At 37.9% G+C, this 20,916-nt stretch overlaps 2 protein-coding genes across 6 annotated transcripts in view; one reads left to right on the top strand and one right to left on the bottom strand.

Moving 5' to 3' along the window:
* HIBCH (3-hydroxyisobutyryl-CoA hydrolase) overlaps positions 1–6,113 on the top strand; it is a 94,050-nt gene extending 87,937 nt beyond the window's left edge. The window contains exons 14-15 of one of the 5 annotated variants that reach the window (XR_007517885.1): positions 1,443–2,443; positions 6,026–6,099. Coding sequence is in view for 3 of the 5 variants with exons in the window: in XM_049887696.1 (XP_049743653.1) it covers positions 1,443–1,558 (116 nt within the window). In the remaining 2 variants the exon portion in view is untranslated. Of the gene's footprint in view, positions 1–1,442; positions 3,179–6,025 lie in introns of those variants that run through there. The other 4 variants (XR_007517886.1, XM_049887696.1, XM_049887695.1 and 1 more) reach the window with 4 other exon arrangements.
* C6H2orf88 (chromosome 6 C2orf88 homolog) lies at positions 6,070–6,354 on the bottom strand. Its single transcript, XM_049887698.1, has one exon. It carries the CDS (start codon positions 6,352–6,354, stop codon positions 6,070–6,072), a length of 285 nt encoding a protein of 94 aa, XP_049743655.1.
* Positions 6,355–20,916: the final 14,562 nt, after the last annotated feature.

Genomic DNA, 20,916 nt, shown 5'->3' with positions numbered 1-20,916 from the left:
AGACCGTCTGAAAAACCTTAGTTGCCTATATGGCAGGAACTTCAGTTATATCTATTGTAGGTAAAGAATATATATTACTTTAAAATAAAGTAACAGATTTGATTAATATTTTCTTTTGCCCTTCAGTGGAATCTGAAGGAGGTGGTAGATAGGTTTGACCAGAAAGGGAAAGAGATTCTTGCAAAAAGAATGTCCTAGGATTGTTCTTTGTTTACCCTGTCCGAGGAAGATAAAACTTTCAAATTGGCAAGAATCAGAACATCAGTGTTTAATATCACCACTGATCTGATATTGAAAGCCCACAGTTAGGCAGCCAAACCTTGAAAATGCCCAGTGATAGGGAACATACTACCTCCCAAGGCAGCCTTCTTTCTTCTTTGGTTCCCAGACTGCTTCTTTAACTATTCAGCCTTTTATGCTAAATTAGGTTTTTTTGGGTTCACTGTAGAGTTTGTGAGTTTAAATATTTCCATTCTTCACAAGAATTATGCACATTTTAAGTATGAATGAAATTCCCTACCACAAACATACCGACTACAGCCCCTTCCCTCTTAAAAAATCAAAATAATTCAAAAAACTTTTTGAGGTAATTGTAGATTCACATGCAGTTGTAAAATACGAGAGATCCTGCATACCCTCTCCCAGTTTCCTCCAATATCACAACAAGGAAACTGATATTCCCCCTCCTTTTTAGGAGAGGTTAGAGCTTGCCTCATAACCCTGAGGGGATGCTGTGGCTGCAGGAAGTGATGACTACATTGAAATAGGAGAGGGAGAGGGTTTGACGATAACCTGAAGGTGGTCTGGGTTTTTAATTTAGAGCTGTTGTCCGTACCAGAGGATTCAGCAGAACTGCAGTAGCCACCTTTAACTAGGCGTACAGCCCCCTTCCCTGTACCTTGAGTGATTAATTTCTCCCCTCACCCTCAAAGGCAATGTGGAGGAGGTTGAGAAGGCAGATCTGGGCCTGTTACCTTTTCCTGCCTTCCCCTTAAACCACACCAAGTCTGGTTTTAGCTGCTTTAGATCATAGAGATTTCATTTACTATTTTGTTTGAAGGAAAAAAAAAAAAAGATTTTTGATGCTTAAGTCACTGGATTATCTCAGTAAATTTTATTAAAGCTAGAGATATCAGGCTTAGATTAGAAAGTATCCATACTGGTCATCATCAATATATTGTATCCAAGAATCCAAATTCTTTGGGTTTTACTTTAACAGAAAAATTATACATGTATAAACATTTAAAATTTATAGAAAAAAAAGTGCTATAGAAAACTATGCCTAATAAAAATACAAGACGGTTATTGTTAGTTGCTGTTGAGTCAGCTGTAGCTCATAGCAACCTTAGGTGTAACAGAACAAAACATATAGTTCCTGTCAATTCAGTAATGAAAATCTGGTAATACCAGGAAGAAATGTGTTAACATCTCTGTCTTGACAGTTTTAATAGATAAAGACCAGAGTCCGAAGTGGAAACCAGCTGATCTAAAAGAAGTTACTGATGAAGATGTGAATAATCACTTTAAATCTCTGGGAAGCAATGATCTGATATTTTGAGGTGACTATGCTTTTAAGCTGTTATTTTGGAGCAAGGGATGGCAAACTGTGGCCCATGGGCCAAATCTGGCCTGTTCTTTTACAGCCTGTAAGCTAAGAATTTTTAAGCTAAGAATGGTTTCTAGATTTTTAAATGGTTGAGGAAAAAAAAAAAGATTTATTCCATGCCACATGAAAATTATGTGGAATTCAAATTTCAGTGTCCATAAATCATTTTATTGGAACATAGCTGTTACCTTTTGTTTACACATTACCTGCGGCTGCCTTTGTACTACAGCGGCAGAGTTGAGTAGTTGCCCCGCAAAACCTAAAATACCTGGCCCTTTTCAGAAAAAGTTTGCCAACCCGCTTTAGAAGACAGGAAAATTTGAAGGCCTTTAGAGATTCTCTCAAATTAGTACATCTAACTGAAACGGGAACTTTTGTGTTTTGGCTTTGAACAGTGGCTTACATGTTTATTAAATAAACTTACATGTAGATTATAAAAAATAACTGAAAAATTTTTGGATACTTTGTTAATACTTCATGGAATTTTCTCTACATTTAAAAAGTTTTTATAAAGTTACCTCTTTAGTGGTATTCTGAGCTTCTCCCTTCCCTAATCAAAATCCCACCCTACAGGAAAACACTGTTCCTTTTTATTTACAGTTTTTGCTAATTTGGCAAATGAAGGATTAAGAAACGCCAATCTTTAAGACAGGACAGGAACAGGTTGGCACGATGATTAAAGCATTGACTGCCAACCGAAAGGTCAGTGGTATGAAACCACCAGTGGCTTCACTGGAGAAAGATGTAGCAGCCTGCTTCTGTAACGATTTACAGCCTTGGAAACCCTGTGGGGTCGCTATGAGTTGGAATCTGCTTAATGGCAGTGGGGTAAGACAGGTACACTGTATTTTTTGCAATTTATATCAAACTTGTTTGTGTTATGATAATTGTCCTTATAGAAGGTTCAAATCAAAAGAAAAAAATAACTGGAAATAAGACTTTTGTTTTAAATATAAATGTCTTCAATAATTTGTACTGGCAAAACAATATATGTTTTTTAATGTACACAGGGTACTATAAAGTGTTCTAGACTCCAAAACCTTAGATAGCTAAAGGATAAGTTTTTAATTAAAGGTCAGCTGATCATTTATTTTGTAATTTGGTATAGTTTCTCCTTTATCCCAAAATACTTTAAATACATAAGAGAACTTCAGGTTTGTAAGAACATAAAGCAACAGAACTGCAAAGGACATGAAAGACTATTCTTCACCCTGCTCATAGGCGAAGAAATTGTAGTTCAAAAGGTATTGCTATTTCTTAGTTCTTGATTTGAAATGAAGCATTTTTCATCCAGAAGATTCAGAGAGCAGATTAGAATAAGGATGCCATGATGATGGACACGTTTGCATTTATATTTTTACAGCACCTAAATTGGACCTGAATGATCCCAAGAAATTATTTGTATAAACTTTTGTTCACTTTTATATTTAAGAATGAAGAAAATGGTGAAATCTTTTATGTTGTTAAAAAATTTGAAAGTATGGAAGGTTGAAAAGCATTTGCTTACTTGAAATAAGAACTCAGAGCTAGTTAATTGCAACTGGATTTTATTGTACAGTTACAAAAAATGTTTTCACAAAAATATCTAGAAAAAAATAGACCATTTCATAGCTAAGTCATACAGGGAAGAGAATTTGCTCACAAAACTTGAGTTTTGCAAACTAAGATGCAATTAGTGCTTTTGAGCCAGTGCCCACAGCTCCAAGGAAGACATAGTCACACAAATACAGTGTGAGGACATGATATTCTTTAGAACTTTGTTTCTAAAGTACTGTTTCTTAACACTATAAAGTGCCCCAACTTGATTTCTAAACCTATGTAATACCAAAGTTGCCCCATCTCATAAAATATCAATGATAATGAGTAGAATATATGAATATCATCCTACTTCATTCATTCGTCTATTTTTAATAAGGCAATTTGACACAAATTATTCCTCTGGGGTGAAGATGGGAATCATTTTTGTTCCTTTAAATTGTGCTTTAAGTGCTAATAGCCATAGGTAGTTTGCAAAGAACGGATAAGGCAACTTAAGAGAATTCTAGGATCACAGGCATGTAACTGAACGGTATATAGAGACATAAGAGACGTTTAACCGGGAAAGGCATCAGTGAAGCACATCTGTGGTGTCAGGTGGGCTTCTGTAAATAAGGAATTAGCACATTTCTTCTGATACTCTGCTGCTTCCACAGTTGCCACCTGGTGGTTCTGTTTGGCGCTGGTGGAGGCTTATCTGCCTCTGAGGGAAAAGATGCAGTGGTTGGGCACATGTCAATACTGTAAAGAAAGAAAATTGCTACTTGTCCTTTCTCTCAGTTTAAAACATTGGAAACTTGTTTTGCAGAGGCAGACAAAACTACTGCCGTGGTGATAGAGATTAGACTTACAGTTAGATAAGCATTTGGCAGCATCCCTGCTCTACCCCTGGGAAATAGGGGTCCAAAGCAGAGAAGGAACCAGAAGTTAAAATATTTAGAAGTAGCCAAAGCCCACTAGTCTATGTAGACCGAAAAATTTAGTGTGGTATGTGGCTTTATATGTCTTTGTCTTCTCACCATAGTATTATTTTATTTACCTAGTTAAATGCTTTTAAACAGCAAATGGTGTGAAATATAAAATGAGTAAAAAACACATCTAGGCTTTTGTCAGAGTCACTAGTATAAACCCTTAAAAACCCAAATTTCTCTTCAGAGATGGAAATGTTTAGGACCTATGTGAAACTTTCTGCCTTTAGCCTTACAACTTCAGATCCTTCTATGAACACACATGGTGGTTTTTCTGTTATATAAGTTGCAAGACTTTAAGTACAACAGGAAAGTATAGATCCTGGAACTAGGTGACATTCATGTTAAATGATCGGGTGTCCAAAGGCAACTGAAAGATGGCACATTGCTCACTTTAAAGAGTAATTCTTTGCCCATGTAATTTGGAGAATTCACTATATTTGATTGTGATTTCAAAGTACAATTGTTAACATTAGAGGTAGCTTTTCTGCCTGCTTCCAAGACCAAATGCATATTTCTCTTACTAAGGAGGTCTCAAGGCTTTTTCTGTCTTCTGATGACAAGGATCTGTTGTATTTTAATAAAAGGATCCAGCATAAATGGGCTTAAGTAATTCCCTTTTCACTTAAACTATGTGTAGCAAATCTTGATGAAAAGGTAGTTTTAAAGAGAGTCAGTCCCAATTCTCCTACAAGTTGTATCTTCCTACCCCTTAATTTTCTGTTACCATTGAATTCTCGAACAGTACTTAATCCTTTAAAAAAAAAAAGACTGCGGGGGCGGGGCGTGCTTTGACAATTAAAAAAACAAATACCTTCAAAGACAGGTAAGTTTATGAAAATTATAGTATAATGGCTATAAATGCTGTATGGACATTGTGTTGCCATTTAGAAAATGCATGAATACTCTTTAAAGTATGTGTTGGCTTTGTTTCACTGGGGATGCGCTCTGTCTTTTTGGCTCTGCAATCCAACCACAAATCTCTCTGCATTATCTGGTGCCACAGTGGTTTGAATGGTGACTGCCACACCAGACGACAAAAATTAGGAAAGAGTGCACAGTAGGCCAGCTGTCTACTTCTGTGGGACAGTTTGGTTTAATACACATTAAACACTGAGACCATGTTTTACCTTCTGCCTTGCAGACAAGACTTGTTATTTTAAGATTTACTGGATTGCTATTTATAAAAGGTACCCATATTTGTTTTCTTGTATAGTTACATCACTGAGCTTCTTAATTCAATGCAGTAGACATTTATGTAATATCATGGCTTCTGTAAATTGTATCTTTTTAAGACACAAAGTCTGAGTCATCCAGTAATAGTGATGGTGAGTTAGGGCCCTGAGGTTCAAGGTGGTAGTTCTTCACTTACAAAAATAAATATCATTAAGGACAGGGTTTAAGTTGGACCTCTTCTATACATTGACTTGCCTTCTAATGTTTGATCCTTTGTGTCAAAAAGTGGGGATCCTTGACACAAATGATTTTAAGAAACAAGACCCACTAATTATCATTATGGCTTGAGTGCTGTTGCCCTGCCAAGGCATTCCAAGAAAAACCTTTTTCATATCTTTAGCTTTTTTGTGTAAATATGTTATTTTAAAGTTATGCCTTAAGCATTTGGAACCTGGGGCACTTTTTATTCTTAAGCATTTTCTTTGGTGATGTTGCTACTGCCTCAAGAAGAAAGTGGTGTGACATGCAGCTGATTATTGTGGTGTCCTTTAAGTGACTAAAATCCAGGATCAAGCAGGTAGAAAATGCTGTTATTAATGTAAAACTGCTTAAAACACGTTTCGTCTTGTGTTCCTACACCAGGGAAGTTATCATAGGCCTTTTTTTTTTTTACATCCATATAGAGTTATCTGTACTTATTCACACCATTTTTGCTTTTGTTTCATATATTTAAAACTAGCACCAACTATAACCACAGTTTAAGAAAGTGTCATCACCCTACCATCAAGGCCCCTCGCTCTCAATGTATGGGATATCACAGTATTTGATGTTATTGCATGCCCACTGCTGCAAGGCATCATTCAGGATTTCCTGGGACAGACGGTGTGCATATTCTAGGACCACAACACTGGGCTCTGGGGGCGTCTTCACGTTCTCTTCGACAACTGGAGAAGGCATCCTTGGTAGAAATCTCTCTTCTGGCATAAAGTTTTCTTCACTTGAGTGTCGTTTCTCATTCTCAAGTGTGGTAGGAAATGGGAAAGTTTGCTTTGATTTCATGCAGCCCATGGTATGAAGAGTTTTGACCGAGGGGAGGAAAGCAGTAGAAAGACTATTTCAACAGCATCTTTGGCTACACGAAGGGTAAGTCCATGTGATACTGATTGCTTTCCTTCTCTAGGGCCACTTGGGGAATCAGTGTTCCCGTCACCACTCTTCACATGTAGTGTTTATCTGTCGAGAGAAGGGAGGTTTTGTTTCATTTTGAAGTTACAGAATGCAAAATATTCTATGATTAGGTGGCATGTAAAAATAGTCCTCCTTAGCACTTGGAGGAGATAGGCAGTAACAACAAACAGCTTTATCTCATCAAAAAAGGCAATCACTTAATAAAAATGGCAATTTACAAGATAGGAAAATATCTTTTCAAGATCTTGAAAAAGTGGTATAAAACTGAAAACAGTTAAACGTTTGATAGCTTAGATTTATCTATACCAAGGGTCAGCAAACTATGGCCGATGGGCCAAATCCCAGCTGCTTTTTTTTTTTAATTTGTAAATAGAACATAGCCATGCACATGCATTTACGTATTGTCTATGGCTGCTTTCACACTACAACAAACATCAGAGTTGAGTTCAGCAGAGACCATGTGGCCTGCAAAGCCTAAAATATTTACTATCTGGCCCTTTACAAAAAAGTGTTTGCTGACCTCTGATCCATACTGTCAGGGGAAACAAGCATATGAAAATTTGCTCCTGACCCAAATCTCAGGAGCCTACTCATCTTTGGCTGCTACCAGAGGAAGGCTTTTCCCCTGGTCAAATGTTTACAACTCAAGCAGTGGCAAAGAATGATAATCCTTACACTGGTGCAAATTCGAAACAATGCAGTCTAGACATGGCAAAGCCACCTACTTCTTCTGAATTAGATATTCCCTGTGAAATGATATGGAAAGCTCAAATTAATGTTAAGTATCTCATTGCCACTTTTTGGTGTTTAGACAGTGAGTAGGCTCCAAGGCTTGTGAAGTTCCTTCTCAGCTTCCCAGCTGGGATGTTGTCACTGAATGAACTCAGGATTTAAGGGTGACTGGAAACAAGACAAAACAACTTCACTGGAGGGAGGTTTGGCCACAGGAGAGAACAAGCAATGAATGAGGTCTTAATGGTCTCTTAATATGTCTTAAAGCCTATGGACCAAAGAAATACCTCTAAAAATGAATAAAATTCAGAAATAACTATTTCTGAAAACACTGATATTAAGTAAAAACTAGCATGTATTTTAATTCTATTTTTAATAGTTTAAAATTAAAGAAGTCTATAAAAAGTGACCTTTGTTCAGGCCTACTGTTATACATTTTTCTGACCTGTATAAATTCTACCCGATTTCTCTCAATACTACATCTGTTCCCTGCCCTGCCTCCTAAGGATCATATGGGGATAGACATAGGAGAGCTGGCTTTCTACTTATAATTTAGTCCTGTATGCCCTGCTACAGGAAACCCTGGTGGCGTAGTGGTTAAGTGCTACAGCTGCTAACCAAAGGGTCAGCAGTTTGAATCCGCCAGGCGCTCCTTGGAAACTCTATGGGGCAGTTCTACTCTGTCCTATAGGGTCACTATGAGTCGGAATCGACTTGACAGCACTGGTTTTGGTGGTTTTGGCCCTGCTACATGTTCCAGGAAGATTTCGAGATGTCTTTTAAAAGGGGAAGAAGGGATGTGTGTGAGCTCCTTGAAGATGGGGACTGTCAGGGTTGTGCATCTCTACCATATGATGACTTATGTAGTATCTATTTTGTACAATGAGGATTAGTTAAGGGAACTGGACATATTTAACCTGAAAAAGATTAGAGACCTCACTGAGTGTCAGATAAATAAAAGGCCATGAATAGAATAATCTGTGTTACCTAGAATCGTTAATTTTGCAAAAGCAGCTTTTGTCTGACTATAACAGTAACTAGTACCAGATTTGTTCTCACCCAAAACTATAAAACTAGACATAATGTATGTGGAGAGATATTTCTAGGGATTGAACAACAGGCAACAGAGGACTGTGCTTCCTGAGTACAAGGGAAACACATGGTATTAAGCCCTACAATTGATCATCCTAGGTTTCTGTTGAGAGTAGCAGTTCTGCTGAGCTGAGGCAGAATTTTGGGGTGCTGAAGCAGCTGGAATTAATAGACAGTTCAAGAGAAAAGGGAGCCGTGGAGACTCACCAAGGATACTTGGCTAGGATGTACATGTGCAGGATGAGGATATGCAAGATTTAGCAAAAGATTACTTGCTCTGGGGCTTAGAGCTGAACAGTGATACCGGAAGGCCTTAGAGTTCCAGACTAGCCAGAGTGGAGAGACCTCATTGAACACTTCAGGTACTTAGTTATGTAAAGTGATATTCTCTGTTCTAGAGAGGTGACACCTTAGGAGTCAGGAGCATACCCTAGAGTAGGGGTTGACTACGTTTTTCTTAAAGAGCTAGTTTGTGAGCCATATGGTCTCTGTCACAGCTATTCACCTCCGCTGTTTGGCACAAAGGCATGCATGTTGTTGTTTGGTGCTGTCAAGGGTTTTGGTTAGCAGCCCACTGCTTAAGGGTTACACCACCGGGCGTCCTGAAAAGCATCCACAGATAATATGTAAACAAACGGGCATGACTGTGTTCTAGCAAAACTTCATTAACAAAAACAGGAGGCAAGCCTATAAAAAAAAAAAATTTTTTTTTTTTTTTTTTTATAGGCTGTATTATTCCAACCCCTCCCTAAAGCAAGGGTCATGCTCTTGGACAAAGTTCAAATAGAAATAGTCCCATGCTAACAAAACTCACCATTTAAAGAAAGATAGCATAATTCATATTCCCTACAAGCTATTATCCACAATGTCCATCATATAAAATTATTAGATGTAAAGCAGCAGGAAAATGTGACCCATAATCGAGGAAAAAAGCAGGTCTTAGGAGCAGAATTAAAGTTCTTGGAATTAGAAGACAATAGCTTTAAAGCAGCTATTTATATTTTAGGACATAAAGGATATAAAATGATCATAAAGACAGTATAAAATAGGGGATTTTATCAGAGAAATGGAAATGGTATATATATTAAAAAAAAAAAATGGGAACTAGACCTAAAATGTACAATTATCTGAAAACTCATATGAACTAAAAAGATTGAATGCAGAAGAAATGGTTAATGAATGTGAACAAAAATCTATATCCAGTCTAAAGAACAGATGGTGTTATGAATTGAACTGTCTTCAAAAATGTATTGTAAATCCTAACCTCTATGATTGTGATTACAGTCCCATTTGGGTTATTGTTATGTTAATGAGAGATTAATGTAGGGTGTATCTTGAGTCAATCATAAAAAAGATTAAACACAAGCTAGCAAGCAGAGACGGGATAAGAGAGATGCCAAGCCACATGAAGATCACCCAGGAGCAGAAGCTAAAAGAGACAAGGACTTTCCTCCAGAGCCAACAGAGAGAGAGAGCCTTCTTCTCCAAGAGCTGGCACCCTGAATTTGGACTTCTAGCCTCCTAAACTGCCAGAAAATAAATTTTTGTTTGCTAAAGCCATTCTCTTTTGGTATTTGTGTTATAGCAGTACTAGATAACTAAGACAGAGGGGACAGAAAGATTTTAAAAAATTGAACAGAGCAACCATTAAAAAGATAATACAAACAAATATGACTTAAAAGTATGGCTTAAATTAGGAATTAGATACATTGAATCCAGAAGGCAGCAGAAAAGGAGGAACATAGGAAGAAAAACAAGAGGGGTAGCAGGCCTAAACTCATCATATCAAAAATTTGAAAGGAAATGGACTTAAAATTCCAGTTAAAAGGCGGAGATGATCAGAGTGGTTAAAAAGATAGATTCAACTACATACTATAAGACATGCATTTTAAATACAACTAATACAGAGAGATTGAAAGCAAGAAGTTAGGAAAAGCATATACTATGCAAAAAATAAGCATAAGAAAAGCTGCAATGGCTATATTAATATCAAAACTGACTTTAAGACTAGGAGTATTATGAGAGATAAACAGGGACATTTTATAATATGTCAGTGAGGAAGAAATGACAATTATAAATGTGTATGCAACTAATTACATGAAGTAAAAAAATGATAGAACCCTTTAAAGGGGAAAAGAAACCCACCATCATAGCTGGAGATTTCAAAATTACTCTCCTAAAGTAAGGAAAGAATACAACTTTTGAATAACACTATGATCCAACTTGAGTTAACTGACATTTATACCCTATACCTAACAGCGGGAGGATACATATTATCGAGTGCATATGGAAGATTTAACAAGATAGACTACATGTTGGACCGTAAAACATATCTCAACAAATTTCACCAAAAGTTTGAAATCAGTGTATTTTCTAACTACTACAGAATTCAGTTAGAAATAATCCTCAGAAAAGCCCCAAATATTTGGAACTTAAACATCACATTTGTAAATAACCCATGAGGCAAAGAAGAAATGACAAGGGATATTAAAATACACGTTCAACGAAATAATAAAATCACAACTTAGAAATTTATATAGATTTAAATGCTTGTAACAGAAAAGAAGGGAGCCCTGGTAGCACAGTGGTTGGCTGCTCAGCTGCTAACCAAAACGTTGGGAAAAAGCTTTGGCAGTCTGCTTCCATACAGTACAGATAACAGTCTTGGAAATCCTATGGGGCAGTTCTACCCTGTCCTGTAGGGTCACTAGGAGTTGGAATCGACTCCACGGCAATGGGTTTGGTTTTTGGTTTTGAACAGAAGAAAGGTTTAAAAATCAGTGATCTCAGTTTTCACCTCAAGAAGCTAGAAAAAGAAAAGTAAATTAAACCAGAAGTAAGAATAAGGAAGGAAAGAGTATATAGCTAAGAGCAGAAATCAATGAAACAAGCAAAAAGAGCAAACAATAGAAAAACTCCGTGTAATCCATACTGGGTCTTTAAAAAAACCTAATAAAGTAGATAAATTTCTATCCAGAATGATCATGAAAAAAGATGACACACATTACCAAGATGTGGAATGAAAAAAAAGACATCACTACAGTTCCTATGTTTACTAAGAAGCTAAAAAGGGACTATTAAAATTTTGTCAACACCAAACTGGCACAAGAAAAAACAAAATCTGAACAGCCTGTATCAATTAAACTGAATTTGTAATTTAAACCTTCCCCGGTCATCTTCAGGCCCAAATGGCTATACTTGAGAATTCTAGCAAACACTTCAGGAAGAAATAATATCAATCTTATCCAAACTCCTTAGAAAACAGAGGAGGAAGGAACACTTCTAAAGTCATTCTGTATGAAGCCAGTGTTACCCTGTTACCAAAACCAGGGATGTTACAAGAAAAGAAAACTACCAGCCAGTATCTCTCATGAACATGAACCCCAAAATCATTTTTTAAAATGGTAAATTAAATCCAGCATATATAAAATGGATAACACATCTTGAACAAGTGGGATTTATATCAAGAATGCAATGTAACATCCAAAAGTCAGTAAGTATAATTCATTGTATTAACAAAGGAAAAATCAGGTGATCATCAGTACATGCGGAAAAAGCATTTAACAAAACATTCATGATAAAAAAAAACCCTCAGCAAACTAGCAACAGAAGGGACTCCCGCAAGCTAATGTTAAACTTAATGGTGAAAGACTGAACACTTTTTCCTATGACAGAAACAAGGCAAGGATGTTCACTCTCACTATTTCAATTTAATGTTGTATTGGAGGTCCTAGCCAGTGTGATAGGGACTTCTTTTAACAGAAAAATACAGAAGAATAAAGATTGGAAGAAAGAAAAAGAAAATCCCTTTTATTTGCAGATGACATGATTGTGTATGTAGAAGATTCTAAGAATTACATTAAAAAATTATCAGAACTAAGTGATTTTAGCAAGGTCTCAAGATACAAGATTGATGTGCAAAAATTGTATTTTTATTAAAATATATAACTATACCTATATACCTAGGCTGCAAATAATTAGAAGATGAAATTAATGCTATTCCCACTACATCAAAAATATGAACACTTAAGGATAAATTTAAAGTATATTAAAGAAAACTACACTGTATGGTGTGTATGCTGTACATGAAAACTACAAATAATTACTGAGAAAAAGTAAAGAACCTAAATAAACAGATAAGTTGTATTCATTATCTGGAAGACTCAATATTCTTAAGATGTCAGTTCTTCCAAAATTTACCTATATATTCAGGCAGTCCCAGGAAGCCTTTTGGTAGACATTGACAAGCTGATGCTAAAATTCCAATCAAATTCCCAGCAGGATTTGTCATAGAGATAGACATGCAGATTCTAAACTGTACATAGAAACACAAAGAGACTAGAATGGCTAAAACAATTTTGAAAAAAGGACAAAGTTGAAGGACTCACACTACTCAATTTTAAAAATGACTAAACCCTGGTGGCATAGTGGTTAAGAGCTAGAGCTGCTAACCAAAAGGTCAGCAGTTCAAATCCACCAGGCGCTCCTTGAAAACCCTTATGGGGTAGTCCTACTCTGTCCTGTGGGGCCACTATAAGTTGGACTCGACTCGAGGGCAACAGGTTTGGCTTTTTTTTTTTTTAAGTAAAGCTACAGGAATCAAGACAGTGCTGTGTTAGTGAAAGGACAGACACATAAATCTATGGAACAGAACAGAGTCCAGAACTAGACCCACACAAATGTGACAAACTTGCACAAACAAGTCAATGGAGAAAGGATAGTTTCTACAAGTGGGGTTGGAGCAACTGGACATCCATAGGCTCCCCTTCCCCCAAAATGAACAGCTACCTACACCTTATACAAAAGTGAACTCAAAATGGATCATAGATCTAAATGTAAAATGCAGAATTATAAGAGTTTTATAAGAAAACACAGAAAATATCCATGATCTTGAGTTAGGCCAAAGGATTTTTAGATATGACCCCAAAGATGATCCATTTAAAAAACCTGATAAACTGGACTTCGTCAAACTTTTGCCCTGAGAAAAACATAGTTAAGGGAATGAAAAGACAAGCCCCAGACTGGGAGAAAATATCTACAAATTATGTATCTGACAATTGACTTGTATTCAGAACATATAAATATCAAAACTTAACAGTAAGAAAATAAAGAATCCAATTTTAAACATGGACAGAAGATTTAATCAGACATTTTGCCAAAGAACAAATAAGCACATGAAAACATGCTCAAATCATTAGCCATTTAGGAAAAATGCAAATTATAAACATGATGAGACACCACTATTAGAATGGGTAAAGTTTATATGGTGCCTAGCTACCACCAGTGACCACCCTGACGGGGAACACAACAGAGAGTCCCTGATGAAGCAGGAGAAAAGTGGGGTGCAGAACTCAAATTCTAGTAAAAAGACCAGACTTAATGATTTGACTGAGACTGGCGGGTCCCCAGAAGACAGGGTCCCTAGAAGACACGGTCCCCGGACTCTCAGCCCAGAACTAAAACCATTTCCCTAGCCAACTCTTCAAAGATTAGACTGGACTATAAGACATAAAACGATACTCATGAAGAGAGTGCTTCTTAGCTCAAGTAGATACACAAGACTAAATGGGCAGCTCCTGTCCGGAGGTGAGATGGGAGGGCAGAAAGGGACAGGAGCTGGTTGAAAGGACACGGGAAATCCGGGGTGGAAAGGAGTGTGCCGTCACATAGGGATAGCAACTAGGGTCACATAACAATGTATGTATAAATCTTTGTATGAGAAATTAACTTGAACTGTAAACTTTCACTTGAAGCACAATAAAAAAAAAAAATGGGTAAAGCAAAAATACTGACAATGTCAAGTGCTGGTGAGTATGCGGAACAACTGAACTCTCCCATACATTGTTGATGGGAATACAAAATGGCATAGCCGCTCTGGAAAAGCGTTTGGCAGCTTCTTACAAACATACACTTACCATATGACCCAGTAATCCTACTCCTAGGTCATTAGAGAAGTGAAAAACTGTGTTCACATAAAAACTACATACAAATGTTTTAGCAGCTGCATTCATAATGCCAAAAGCTGGAAACAATAAAGGTACTGATACACACACTAAATGGATGAATCTTAAAGGCATCATGCTGAGTGAAGGAAGCTAGTCTCAAAAGGGTTACGTACTGTATAATTCCACCTTTATGACATTCTGGAAAAGAGAAAGCAATAGGGGCAGAGAACAGGTCACTGGTTGCCAGGCATTAGGGGCAGGGTGGTGTGACTACAGAGGGGCAGCAGGCAGGAACTTTTTTGGGTAATGGAACTGTTCTGTATACTGATTGTGGTACTGGCTATAGACATTTTAAAACTCATAGAACTATTCACCAAAATGAAGTAAGTTTTACTGTACATACATTTAAAATTTATTTTTAAAAAACCACAGTATGATACCATTACACGTCCACTAGGATTTCTAAAATTAAAAGGCCCAACAATAACAGCTAGAATGTGAAACTCATATTGCTGGTGAAAAGTATACTATCACTTTAAAGAACTGTTTGTTTCTTGTAAAGTTAACCATGCAGTTACCCTATGGACCAACCCAAACTTAGTGGCTACCTTCTGGACCTCCAGATGAGCAAGAAGTCTTCTACCCCAGCTGCCAGTTCAAGTGCTTTATTTCTCCCTTCCCTTGGAAACTTGTAGAGTGCTTTAATTTGAAGTGATAGCAATAAGAGAGAAACCAATTTAAAAACTGGATGTGTCATTTGTCCTTAACAGTGTTGTTCTTGAACATGTAGCTAAGGGATATATGACCTTTCCCCAAAACCAAAATTAATAATACTCCATCTCCCACAACACACCCTTTAGTTTGACCACATCTCTAAATTGTATACTATAGGGAGTCAGATGGCATGTCTGTGGGACCTCAAATATCTAGACAGTAAAGTGTTTATGTAAGACAACCTTTAGACGTAATGCCTCTCTCAAGGATAGAAAACTATTGTCTTTCACTTGTTCATCACTTCAGTTTACTAATTTATTATCATGTTTACCATCTCCTCCCAACTGTTTGATAAAATAGGCAGACAGGTCTGGCTATTCCCATTCGTCGATAAGGAAACTGACACATGGCAAGTAAGCATGGAGCGCCTACTCCAAATTCCAGGTTCTTCCTGGAATAGTAGTTGTTCAATAAAACTTTCTCCAATCAAAGCTTATGTATTTAAGCGTTAAACTCCCCGTCTAGAATTTATGGGACTTTCCCAACCCCCAGCTTTAAGTTTATTCCTGCCAATGAAGACCAACGTAGCTCTTTCCCAGAGTCTTTTGTTTTTCTCTGCTCACTGCCCCAGTCCTTAAGCTGATGTCCAGATGGTCAGCAGGAACATTAGGGCCCAGAGCTTCCCAGTCTCCCACACAAGTCTCTGATAAGTGAAGTGGCCATTTGTATATGTCACAGCCAGCCAAAAATAAATAATATCTAAGAATGCCTTTTCTCCCAGCACTCCCCCTCTCCTTCCCCAGAATCCCAGCATACATACACATTTACATCACAGTCGTATGTAAGGAAGAGAAAGCCCCCTTTTACATTTTTCCCTCTATTTGAAGCTTCAAAGCACTAAGTGTAAGTATATAAAGTGTGTCAGGCCTGCCACTTCCCTCAGGAATGGGCCTTTTATCAAGTCCATCAATAAGATCCAATTTACCCAGCCCATTTGGGATAGTTCATTTGGAACTATGGTCCTCCATCCTGGGTGCAGTGTCACCAGACTGAACCTCGGAAGTAAACTTCTTGGGAACATGCCAGGGAAGGTGGTATTAAAAGCCACACACACCAAACTCTAGCACAAAAAAGTAAGTTAAAATCTGCTCTGGCAACAAATAGGTGGCTGCTGCTGTTGGGTACCATTGAGTCCCTTCTGACTCACAGTGACCCATGTGACAGAGTACAACTTTCCCATGGGATTTTCCTGGCTGTAATCTTTACAGAAGCAGATCACCAAGTCTTTCTCCTGAAGAGGCTATGGGTGGGTTTGAACCACTAATCTTTTGCTTAGCAGCTGAGCACTTCACCATTGCACCACCAGAGTTCCAGTTGAGTCAGTTCTGACTCATGGTGACCCCATGTGTGTCACAATAGAATTGTGCTCCATAGGGTTTTCAGTGGCTGATTTTTCAGAAGTAGATCACCAGGCCTTTCTTCCAAGGTGCCTGTGGGTGGACTCAAACCTCCTTTTGGTTAGCAGCCAAGTGTTTGCACCAGCTAGTGACTCCAAATATCCAAAAGTCCATCTTAAATACTAGATTAACAGAGATGGTTCCTTTTGCTGTTATCCCATTTTTATGTTGTACTGCAAGCCTTTAAACAGGATTCTAAAATGCCTTATATTTCAAGTTAAGGCTTAAAATGGGAATTTTAAGCCTGAACTAGTGCAAATCTCTATAAAATTAAAACCATGTTGTAGTCTTTAAAAAAATTTTTTTTGTTTTTTTCTTTTAAACATGTATAGATGTTGTTGTTTTGTGACTTCCAGTCAGTTTTGGCTCATAGCAACCCTGCAGAACGAAAACACTGCCCAGTCCTGTGCCATTCTCACAATTGTTATGCTTGAGCACATTGTTGCAGCCACTGTGTCAATCCATCTCATAGAGGATCCTCCTCTTTTTTGCTGACCCTCTACCAAGCATGATGTCCTTCTCCAGGGCCTGGTTCCTCCTGATAACACATCCAAAGTACGTGAGACGAAGTCTTGCCATCCTCACTTCCAAGGAGCACTCTGGCTATACTCTTCTAAGACAGACTTGTTCATTCTTCTGGCAGTCCACGGTATATTTAATATTCTTTGCCAATTCGAATGCATCAATTCTTCGGTCTTGCTTATTCATTGTCCTGCTTTTGCATGCATATGAGACAACTGAAAAGACCAAGGCTTGGGTCAGGTGCACCTTAGTCCTCAAATTGACTTTTTTTTTTTTTAAAAAAAAACACTTTAAAGAGGACTTTTGCAGCACATTTGCCCAGTGCAATATGTCATTTGATTTTTTGACTACTGCTTCCATGGGCGTTGATTGTGGATCCAAATAAAAAGTCCTTGACAACTGCAATATATTCTGTTTATCGTGATGTTGGTTATTTGTCCAGTTGTGAGGATTTTTGTTTTCTTTATGTTGAGGTGTAATCCGTACTGAAGCTGTAGTCTTTGATCTTCATCAGTAAGTACTTCAGGTGCTCTTTGTTTTCAGCAAGCAAGGTTGTTACCTGCATATCGCAGGTTGTTAATGAGCCTTTCTCCAATCCTGATGCTGTATTCTTCATATAGTCCAGCTTCTCAGATTATTTGCTCAGCATACAGATTGAATAAGTATGGTGAAAGGATACAACCCTGACGCACACCTTTCCTGATTTTAAACCACACAGTATCCCCTTGTTCTGACTGCTTCTTGGTCTATGTTCAGGTTCCTCCTGAGCACAATCAAGTGTTCTGGAATTCCCATTCTTTGAAATGTTATCCTTAATTTGTTATGATCCACACAGTCGAATGCCTTTGCATAGTCAATAAAACCAGATAAAAATCTTCCTGGTGTTCTCTGCTTTCAGCCAAGAACCACCTGACATCAGCAATCCCTTGTTCCACATCCTCTTGTGAATCCAGCTTGAATTGCTGACAGTTCCCTGTCGATGTACTGCTGCAACCATTTTTGAATTATCTTCAGCAAAATTTTACTTGCGTGTGATATTAACGATATTGTTCGATAATTTCTGCATTCCGTTGGGTCACCTTTATTTGGAATAGGCACATATGTGGATCTCTTCCAGTTGGTTGGCCAGGTAGCTGTCTTCCAAATTTCTTGGCATAGATGACTGAGCACGTCCAGCATTCTGTTTGCTGATACATCTCAACTGGCATTCTATCAATTCCTGGAGCCTTATTTTTCGCCAGTGCCTTCAGTGTAGCTTGGACTTCTTCCTTCAGTACCACCAGTTCTTGATCATATGCTACCTCCTGAAATGGTTGAATGTCGACCAATTCTTTTTGGTACAGTGACTCCGTATATTCCTTCTGTCTTCTTTTGATGGTTCCTGCATTGTTCAATATTTTGCCCATAGAATTCTTCAATATTGCAACTCAGGGCTTGAGTTTTTCCTTCAGTTCTTTGAGCTTCAGAAATGCTGAGCATGTCCTTCCCTTTTGGTTTTCTATCTCCAGGTCTTTGCACATTTCATTATAATACTTTGTTTTCTCAAGCTGGTCTTTTGAAATCTGTTCTGCTCTTTTACTTCATCATTTTTTCCATTCACCTTACCTACTCTATGTTCAAGAGCAAGTTTCAGAGTCTTTTCTGACATCCATTTTGGTCTTTTCTTTCTTTCCTGTCTTTTTAATGACCTTTTGCTTTCTTCATATGATGTCCTTGATGTCATTCCATAACTGGTCTGCCCTCTGGTCATGAGCGTTCAATGCATCAAATCTATTCTGGAGATGGCCCCTAAATTCAGGTGGAATATACTCAAGGTTGTACCTTGGCTCTTGTGGATTTGTTTTTTCTTCACCTTCAATTTGAACTTGCATATGATGGTCTCTTCTGCAGTCAGCCCCCAGCCTTGTTCTGACCGATAATATTGAGCTTTTCCATTGTTTCCTTCCACAGATGTAGTCTAACTGATTCCTGCATATTCCATCTGGTGAGGTCAACGTGTGTAGTCACCATTTATGATGTTGAAAAAAGGTATTTCCAATGAATAAGTCACTGGTCTTGAAAAATTTTATCATCTGATCTCCAGTGTCGTATCTGTCACCAAGGCCATATTTTCCAAGTACTGATCCCTCTTCTTTGTGTCTGACTTTCACATTCCAATCACCATTAATTATCACTTTATCTTGAGTGTATGTTTGGTCAATTTCAGACTGAAAGATGAGTGATGTATTATATGCACACACACACATGTGTGTATATAGTATTTTCCAAATTTCGATGCTGGTGCAATAAAAATGCCAATTCATTAAAAAAATATGAGATCCCAATAACATATTTATCATTAGTCATTCTCTACTAGTGGGTACTTGTAGGGGTCTATGAAAATGGGATATTAAACAGAAGTCTTTGTATTGGGAATATTGGGAACCACTGGCTTAGACTATAAATTTATAACAGGATCAAATGACTCTAGTTAAACTGGCACACAGAAAGGGACTCAGTGTTCCAGTACAACTAGATGGTGCCTGGCTACCACCATGGACTGCTTTGACAGGGATCACAATAGAGGGTCCCAGACAAAGCTGGAGAAAAATGGAGAACAAAATTCTAACTCAAAAAGAAAGACCAGACTTGCTGGCCTGACAGAGACTGGAGAAGCCTTGAGAGTATGCCTCCAGATGCCCTTTCAGCTCAGTAACCAGGCCACTCCTGAGGTTCACCTTTCAGCCAAAGATTCAACAGGCCCATGGAACAAAACAAGACTAAAAGGGTGCACCAGCCCTAGGGTGGGTGGAGACTGGAAAGTAGGAGGGAACAGAAAAGCTGGTAATAGGGAACCCAGGGTTGAGAAGGGAGAGTGTTGACATGTCATGGGGTTATTAACCAATGTCATACAATGTGTGTACTGTTTGATGAGAAACTAGTTCTGTAAACCTTCATCTAAAGTTCAATAAAAAAAATAAATACATAGAAAGAAATGGACTCAATGTAAATTATCTTTCACCAAAAAGTAAAAGCTAGGAAATATAGCAAGTATGATCCTGGTCAGTCTGAAAATCACCAAAAGAGCACAACTGTAATGTCCTTAGAAACTGAGTAGTAGGTTTACAGGGGAGTCATGGGATGACTCTTCATGTAGTTACATTTGGGACCAGATTTTCTCAATGGAGAATTAGAGAAAATAACATTAAGTGAAAGGACAACGTTGAGATTCTAATAAACCTGGGTAGAGCTTGGTAGTATGATTTCATCTATAAAATGGAAATCTACCTGTCATGGATGGAATAGTGGTCCCCCAAAATATGTGTCAACTTGGTTAGGCCATGATTACTAATATTATGTGGTTATCCTCCATCTTGTAATCTGATGTAATTTTCCTATGTGTTGTAAATCTTAATCTCTCCCTGTGGTTAATGAGGCAAGATTAGGTTATGTTAAAGAGGATTAGGGTGGGATTCAACACCTCTTACTCAGGTCACAGCCCTGACCTGATGTAATGGGAGTTTCCCTGGGATGCGGCCTGCATCACATTTTATCTTACAAGAGATAAAAGGAGAGAGAAGCAAGCGGAGACATAGGGACCTCCTACCACCAAGACTAAAGACCGCAGAGTGGAGTGTGTCCTTTGAACCCAGGGTCCCTGCACTGAGAAACTTCTAGACCCAGGAGAAGATTGATGACAAGAACCTTCCCCCAGAACTGAGAGAAAAGGCCTTCCCCTGGAGCTGGCACCCTGAATTAGGACTTCTAGCCTGCCTAGACTGTGAGAGAATAAATTTTGTTTTTGTTAATGCCATCTACTTGTGGTATTTGTGTTAATAGCAGCACTAGATAACTAAGACACTATCTCAGAGGTTCATCATAAAAATTAAGTGTTAGAATATAGAAGGTATCCAAAAGTGCTGTTTCCTTTCCTTACGTCTTTGAGATTTTCCCCTAAACCTACTAATACCAAAATATTAATTATTTTAAGTGTTTTAGTT

This window comes from Elephas maximus, chromosome 6 (assembly GCF_024166365.1).
Source record: "Elephas maximus indicus isolate mEleMax1 chromosome 6, mEleMax1 primary haplotype, whole genome shotgun sequence".
NCBI classification, from domain to species: Eukaryota; Metazoa; Chordata; class Mammalia; order Proboscidea; family Elephantidae; genus Elephas; species Elephas maximus.
Note: the sequence above shows the minus strand (reverse complement) of the source record. Positions and strands in the feature narration are given on the sequence as shown.